At 39.1% G+C, this 8605-nt stretch overlaps 1 protein-coding gene across 1 annotated transcript in view; it reads right to left on the bottom strand.

Moving 5' to 3' along the window:
• Nucleotides 1–8605, bottom strand: part of pdgfc (platelet derived growth factor c) — a 56767-nt gene that overhangs the window by 14476 nt on the left and 33686 nt on the right. The window contains exon 2 of the mRNA XM_014001980.1: nt 5212–5404. Coding sequence (XP_013857434.1) covers nt 5212–5404 — 193 coding nt within the window. The remainder of the gene's footprint in view (nt 1–5211; nt 5405–8605) is intronic.

The following is an 8605-nucleotide window of genomic DNA, read 5'->3' on the forward strand; positions in this document are numbered from 1 at the left end:
ATATATATATATATATATGAACCATCCTTTCTTTTGTTCCATCCCTAATCTTGTGACCCTCTAATCTCCCTGCAGTCTTATTTTCCAGGCCAACCTGCCAAAACTAAAGACCGTTAAATATTATGAAGAGTGGAAGTCACACTCCACACCGCCGTGCTGTGCCAGTGCTAACACTGACCACCYTTCGCTTTTAAGATGATCAGTTCAGGAGTTCAGCCTTTATTATTTATACTTGTTGGTAGGCTGCGCTGCATTCAGAATGGCTTTTTTTTTCCTCCGACGCTTCAGTCTAGAGTTAATCACTATGCCATTTGCGTCAACAGGCACGCTAACCTTTCATTCACTGCTGCCARTTCAGATATTTGGATTTCAAGGACACTGTTTGCATTTCTCACAAGCTTGACAGATTCAATTCCAGCTGGTTTCTATTAAACAACATGGAAGTACAGGAGAAAGCTAAAAATGGATTTTTTTATAAAGGTAAATAAAAGAGGTAGACATGAGTAAATATATGTATTTACTTTTCTTTATTTGGAAAATTATACAGCACAAACAAAATTACAAAGCAATGCAATATTAGACGTCTTTCAAAATTTATATATAAAAACATTAATATATAATGTAATATTCCTTTACTTAAATTAAACCTGAATCAGGACAAAGCAATTTTGGAAAATGATCTACTTTCAGTACTTTTTTTATGAGATGTAGCTTTTAAAAAAAACTCTTGACAACTCCAGAGCATGGACAGATGGCTTATCAATAATGCAGACTGTCCTGATCATTACACATCACCATGTGTTCAGAACCACCACGTTAAACAGTGCATTCTCAAATTAACCAGTGCTCTGACACTCATACCAAACTAGGAACAGATACAGTAAACAGGATGAGAACAAAAGAGGAATCCTTACAYAGCTGTCAGAAAAAAAACTAATTAAGGATATGCAAAGAAAAACTGTCTAATATTCACTCTTACTCCTATATCGTTCATCTTCTGCATTATTAAATCGATCCATCGTCTGCCACAGAGGGTGCAAATTAGTAAAACAAACTATTTTTTAGTCATCTCTTTTCAGACTGCAGACAGAGGGCATGAATGCCTTTTGAAAATAGTCGTGTCGGGGAGCTGCCAAGCACGACTCTGCTGCCATGCCAACCAGCAGCAAGAGCAATCCCTCTTCAATATGCCTCTCCTCCAGTGGATTTGCTAAGAATGCTTTTCATCTCGCCACAGACAAACAGAATAGCAGATGAGCATCTCGACTGCACCGCTCCTCTCTCATCTTAGCGGAGAGTTCTTGCTCCGGGGGGGCTGCAACCAGACCTGAAACACATCTCCCTCTGTTCTCGTTGTTGAGCCCCTGTCATTGCTGTGGATCAGCAGATTGGCCACCGCGGTTATTTGCTCGAGCCGTTGCGGCGGCACTGTTACGGGCACCAACGGCACCAATCTGAATTTTTGTTCCCCCCCCTTTTTTTTTCCCCACGTATTGACACCAGTAAAATAGAGGTCTGAGGGAAAATTTTGTGAATGAATTTTTAAACGCTCATAAAAGATAAAAGTAGCAGAACTGGCCAGGGGCTTGAGTGTGTGAGTCTGTGTCAGGGTTAGAAATGGAGAGTGTTTAAGAGAGGAGAAAAAAAAGGCACAAAGACAGTCTTGTGATTGCATGCTGCATTCATCTGTCTGCCAATCCCTGCCAAGAGTCTGGATCTTGGGATCCGACCAAAATCTGTTGGGCTTTAGTCAGGGGTTGGAGCAGTAGATGTGTTCTGACTTTTCTGACCCTGTGAGAGGATGTTGTTATTGTCTCGTACACGCCTCGCTTTCAGGTCTCTGACAAGTGGAGTCTTGTAAAAAGGGAACAACACTAAAAGTTGTCTATCTGCACCCTGGCCCACAGCGCAGCCTAGCCTYGCAAGCTTTTGACAGGAGGGCTCACCTTATTTATCAGCAGGCAATCGACACTAGACAGGTGTGTGTGGGAGCATGTCTTTGCTACATTGTGGGAACCATTTTCCAGAAAAAGACAGCCTTGTGGGGACAGAATGTGCAACGTGGGGACCAAAGCCCAGTCCCCACCGGTACAGATGGTAATTTCGGGAAGGTTTAGGACCAAGATGTGAACTGATTTAGAGTTAGTTGTAGGGTCAGGTAGGTACTGTTGTGGAAATCTTTCTTTAACAAAGACAGAAATATGTGGTCCAAGAATGAAGGTATACTCTGTGGAATGATCAGCTGAGATTTACAGCAACAACAGGAACACAAGCTGCGTTTCAATTGCAAATGTGCGCAAAACTTTGTCGATATTCTGTTAATGTCGAAAAAACACAGTTTCGCAACTGTTGTGTTTCCATTAAGTAAGAAATGCTATTAAAGTCACGTGTGAATATGTTTGTTCTCGCAATAAGTCATTACAAACATGGCGGCGACGGATGTAAACACATAGCATGTTGCTACCACGACACTAGTGCTCATCATCAGAGGAGAAGTCGGCGTCTTATCAAGGTTTTTCAGCAACAAGCCCCTACTTGGGAGCGGCTACGTATGCTGTGTTTTTGGGAAATTGTAGTCGGTGAGTACTTACGTGAGATTACTACTACTTCTACTTCCTGTTTTGTTCTTTGTCGTCGTCCTTTTTGCCAGTAGAAACAGCCGGTTGTTGATCACGGGACTCCTGTGATGCAAAAAAAGTGTTTCCATTGCAGTTTTGCGAAAAATACCAATTTCGATACGGCCGGAATAACCACCTCATCCTAGCGCAAAAACATTTTGTTGAAAAACGTAATTTTTTCGAAAATGACGTGTTTCTATTGAGCAAATTTATTTTGAAAATTCTAATTTGCGCATTTTCATGGTCAATGGAAACGCAGCTACTGAGAAAAACATAGAGCCATCAGGCTGTCCCCCTGCTCTCTGCTCTTGCTTCCTTTGAGCCAGTTGAGGCCTCATTTATAACAAACACCATTATGCCATCTTAATAAAGCAAGATTTCATCCTAAGGAAATGCTGGGTCAAGGGAAAACACAAAAACACAAGTGATATCTAAGAATGATTGTTGTTAGCAGATCTTGTTCTGACTATAATCATTCTATCTGCTGATAAACAATGCATCGTGAAAACCCGGGTCGTTAAAATATGTCATGAATTACTGGCAAAAAACAAAAAGTATTATTTCCATTACGGGTACCTTTAGGGTAAATAGTCAGGGTCAGGCTATAAAAATTACCAGAAAAATGAATGTAAATCAATCCACGGTCCTTATGAGGATGTAAAAACAAACCTGTGTGTGTGTGTGTGTGTGTGTGTGTGTGTGTGTGTACGTGTGTGTGAGGGGGTGCACTACCTTTTCTCACAAACAGTTGTTTACATCTTCCAATAAACAGTAAACAATGAATAATACAAAGCACAGGCATAAACTCAAAATAGAAGCACATTAATGCATTTAATACAATTATAGTAGCAGCAAACACATATCTATCAAGATTCTGGATCAAGATCAGAACTCCAATCAGACACACATAGTTTCCAATAASCATCAGTGTATGAAGGACATGCTTATTAAAAAAAAACATTTTCTCCCTGCCTTCTATGTTCAGTCACAAGAGAAACAGTAATCTGTTGTGAGCTCTGAGGAAAGAGCACTTCCATTTGTTATCCATGAGGGGGCTCTCTAGGAATTAGAAGTGATGCTACCCTCCCCATAGTCCTCTCCACCTTTCCCTCACTGGCCTCCAATATGCCAGCCGTTCAGTCATGATATATCGACACCAAGGTACTGAGCATAATGCACACAGGGTAAATCGATCGTTGGGGAATTGGGATCTGGCTTTAAACTGCATGACAACAAAGCCAAAGCCTATCAGTGGCTGAAAGTGGGCTTCCCCACTGAAGATGATGATTTACCGCACCACTTGGTGTGAGTTTGGGTTTATGTGCTGCCATTTGCAGGGTGTGGAGTGTCATTTACACCAGTCTGTTATCAGCTAAAATTAAATCGACTACATCTTGTAAAATACGCTGGACTGAACGTCATCGAGGCGTCTTGGATGAAACAAATCACTCTGAGGTTCGGTTTTCAATGTTCATGAGCTGCCATGGCAGGCCAAAGGCAATTTCACCAATGGCCACTGTGTGACTTTAAATCTTTAAAGATGAACTACTATTCAAAGACACACTGTTACCTTTGACAAACACATATGTGTCAGGTCATTGGGAAAGCCCCTATCTGATGGTCGCTGGCCAAGCAAGCAAAGGAAAATGTTTAAGAATGACCTATGTTCTCCTTTAACTCAAGATTAACAGAATTATTGTTGAGATGTCAGAATTTGAGGTAAACAAACAAAGATATGTTTCAATGTTTTTAAATCTCAAAAGGTAGTTAACAGATATGACAGAATCACAGGGGCGGTTCTAGGGGTGGGGCCACAGGGGCATTGACCCCAGCTGAAATCTGATTGGTCCCCTGAAGTGCCCCTGTCCTGTCACGCATCTGTCCTTTACCTGGGGGTGATGATGGTGCATGCAGTTCCATGTTCAAACACTAGTTGCTCTAATGAGTCAAATAGTAAAGTCCAGAATGAATCAAGCTTACAGAATTCTTCTCTTTTAAAATGTGAAMAATCCTGCAAAAAAGTCTTTCAACTGACAAATGATGGGTGGATTTTGTCACATGTTGTGTGTTTGAAAATATTTTATCTATGTACATTAAAATGTATGAAAAACTGGTGAGGAGAATTTACCTCTATACAATCAAGCTCCCCTTATGGATGGCTTATAAAGAGTTTATAGATAGGTTCTTAATTCATTTGTAAAGTTTACACTTTATAAATCATTAATAAATGAAACTGGACAGTTTTTCCTCTTCCTCGTCCTTAATTATTGCATAATAAACACATATTAATAATTTTTAAAGTGTTTACAGATTAATTAATAAACCAAACTCTTTAACAGCCATCTATAAAGGGGGGGTGGGGCTTATTGTAAAGTAGTACCTTTTTAAAAAAATTTCATTACATTACAGGTGTTTGAAGTGTAAAATGTATACACTGGTAATTTGTGTGAAAGGTTGTCGAACAAAGACTTGACACCTCTATAAATATTGTGGCCCCTTGATGGCCCCTTACTCAGAAAAATCCTAGATCCGCCACTGCAAAATCATACGTTTGTGTGACAAACAATGTTTTATTTTATGTTTTTTGGCTTACTTGCATATTCCATCTTCTGGATCCTCGAGACCAAACCTCTCATCAAACCTCAGCTGGATCCTCATGTTGCCGGCTGCCACAAGCCTCCAGACTAGCACGATATTCCTGGGATAAGTGTGTGGGAAGTCTGGGCTGTGGACCATTCCTTCTCCAGACACTGTTAAGACCTTTTCCTGAGTGGAATCTTGCACTCCTGAAACAAGCAAACATAAAAACAAAAGTAAAAACATTTTAAACCTTCTTTTCGGTTTGCATGAGTTTTTTTTGTTTGTATTATTGGAGTGATGAGGGTTTGAATTACAAAGTTAAGTCTGTTATAAGCTACAGTGAGGCATGTATTTGTATAAAATGTTGACCAGAGGTCCAATAATAACAACAGGTATGTTTTTACCATCTTGTCAGACAGTTTAATTTAAGAAAAAGCCTCTGATTCCCACTTAGATGGGAAACCAAAGTGTTTATTATGATCCCCCACAAGCGTAGCTTCCTTTTTTTGTTGTTTAGCTCTGATGAGGGGCTATCTGGCCCACCAATGAGGCTGCCCACCTCCCCACAGACCCCACCCCATCTGAAAAAGGAATGTCTTGACATGCAAAAATGCCTATAACTCCAAAACTATTCAACATAGAAGCTTCAGATTATTATTATTATTATTTTTAGCTTTGATAAGGGGCTATCTATTGGTCCCACCAATGAGTACCCTCACCCCTCAGACCCCACCCAAATAAATAAAATTTTGGCATGCACCTAGCAGCACGAAATTTGGGAGGAATATAAATGTGTCCGACCAACACTGTGCCTGCCAACGGTTTTACAATAGACCCCATATTTGAAGGGGGCTCCATCTGAACAGGGGGTGTCTGRACATACAAAAATGCTTAAAATTCAAAGACTTTTAACTACGGAGCCCGCGAGGGGACATGGGAGAAAAAATAAATAAAAACGGATCCTGACTTTGGTTCTCGAGAACGAAATTCGAGATCCTGAGAACCAAAGTCAGGATCTGTTTTTATTTACTTTTTCTCCCATGTCCCCTCGCGGGCTCAGTAAGTGTGTGTGTCCTCCATCGCCGTGACTTCAAATGTCTCAAAATTGACCCTTGGAATTTTCAAAAGTATCGAAGTCAGGATACCGAGAAACTTTCAAATGATCTTGAGAAAGAAAGTCAGGATCCTGACTTTCTTTCTCAGGATCCCGACTTTGGTTCTCAGGATCCCGACTTTGGTTCTCAGGATCCCGACTTTGGTTCTCAGGATCCCGACTTTAGCTCTCAGGATCCCAAGAACCAAAGCCAGGATCCATTTTAATTAACTTTTTTTCTCCCATGTCCCCTTGCGGGTTCCGTAATTTATGGAGCCCGCTTATGTGCTATCTAGTTTATACCATAAAATCTTGACTCAGCTGAGTAAAAGGCCTGGATATGTAGAAATACTGACTGGAGAAATTAGCAGACTGAAGAGACAGAACATTAAATCTGAACTCAAAATACACATATTATTTTAAATAGCAATATTCTCTTTCTTTTGGCTTGCCTGTGGTTTTGTCTTTAAGCATGTGTTGTGACAGTATCTATAAATCATTAGCTGCCAAGTAGATTAACGACATTACACTCATATGGGTTTCACCAAGCATCAAAGCCGTCGCTGGGACCAGTGACGGCTTTAATCATAGAGAAGAAGCGTGTCACTCATCTCCTGCAGGGCGTCAGGAGACCTTGTAACCTTCAGACGAACAATTGCCAGGATTTTCCCACCTGAGCCTCAACAGTGACATCAACCTGAAGCAACGAGTGGAAGTCGACAGACAGAAATCATTCAATCTATTGATCTACCCGTCCCAGCTTTATGTACAACTGCATAGAGCAGATCTTAAAAAATAATAGCTGCACTTCTCTTAGAGCCACAGTGTAAATGCATGGCGTATTATTTAGTGATTCTAAATTGGTTGTGGATTTAATTAAGTATGGTTGTCTGTCTCTTCTATGTTAGTTCTGTTGATGGATTGACAAGCAAACCCTGCTTCACAGCCAATGTCACCTTGCTCCAGCAGCTGTTTGCATAAAAGTGGGGTTGATTAATGGATGAATGAACTTGGATGGTATGGATCAATAACCAGTTGCTTTTTCTTCATTATAGGGAACTATAGTGTTTTATCATTGCATTACACAAGTTCAGACAGAGAGATAAAACAACTAGACTTTGGTAGTTTATTTAACTCGAGCACAATAAATCCAAAGCCTGAAGGGGCCTGCTGCAGCTTGTTACATCTGCTGAACAATTAATGCTAAGTGAAGGAATTAAGAGAACAATTAAGGGTAATTACAGATAAATGAGGTAAATTTTGCTTTCATGTATTGCATTTATAGATGGTATCAGATGAGCTTTATCTTGTGATGAATTACATTTGATAGCTTTTTGTTAAATGTTCAAACACTTTTTTGATCAACTAATAAACTAGATTTGACCAAAATGTACAAATTCTCCTCTTTTTTGTTTTTTAAAAAAAGTGAAATTTAGAAAATACAAATGATGAATTGATTAAAAGAATGATTTGTTACAAAAAGGGAAAAAAAGGAGCAGTTCTTATTAAATTTATACTTTGATCTTTTCATTTTGGCTTGGTGTGGAGCCAGGTGGGAACCGAGTGAATGACAGTAAGCCAGATGCAAAGAAAAAAAAAGCCCAGGCATGACTCCTTGATGAAAAGCCTCTTTCATAACCACACAAAGAGTTTGGCCTCAAGTGCAAACAATCTCACCAAAATGCAGGCTACTGTCTTTGCAGAATAAATTATGCTCTCCTTTAGGCAAAAAAAAAAAAAAAAAAAAAAAAAATAAATAAAAAAAAAGAAATACAACTCCTCTTTTCTATTTAACTTTTTTTTATTAAATAAAAAAGTAGTTTCAGCAACAGGTTTATTAAAGGCATCATACTACACAAATAAACGCAGTACTTTGGTTTAACTTTGATGTCAATATCTTTTGATATATTCATTCCCCCCCTCGGTGCAAGAAGTTACAACATACTGGATTTGATTGACTGTTTTTAAATTCTTTGCTGGTAGAGGAGGAAACAAGCCGAAAACTTTCATATGATTAAAACTTGGCACTCCATCACAATGACATGTTTTTAATTATATCCCCATTACTGTAGGCTCTAAAAAAACACCTCATGAAATACACCATGAGTAATGAGAAAATGTATATTTAAGGTTTTATTGCATGACTCCAGATACAAACGCTGCAGTACAATACAAGTTGGTAGAAATGAGATAAGACTATAAGAAGAATAGGACTGTATAATGTGTATTTATAGGAATTATTGTTTGAGGAATTGAAGTTTTATTTTTTGCTTTGTTTTGTTTCTATTATTGGATTTTATGGTTTGTTATTGAT

The sequence above is a fragment of the Austrofundulus limnaeus genome, unplaced genomic scaffold (genome assembly GCF_001266775.1).
Source record: "Austrofundulus limnaeus strain Quisiro unplaced genomic scaffold, Austrofundulus_limnaeus-1.0 Scaffold11, whole genome shotgun sequence".
NCBI classification, from domain to species: Eukaryota; Metazoa; Chordata; class Actinopteri; order Cyprinodontiformes; family Rivulidae; genus Austrofundulus; species Austrofundulus limnaeus.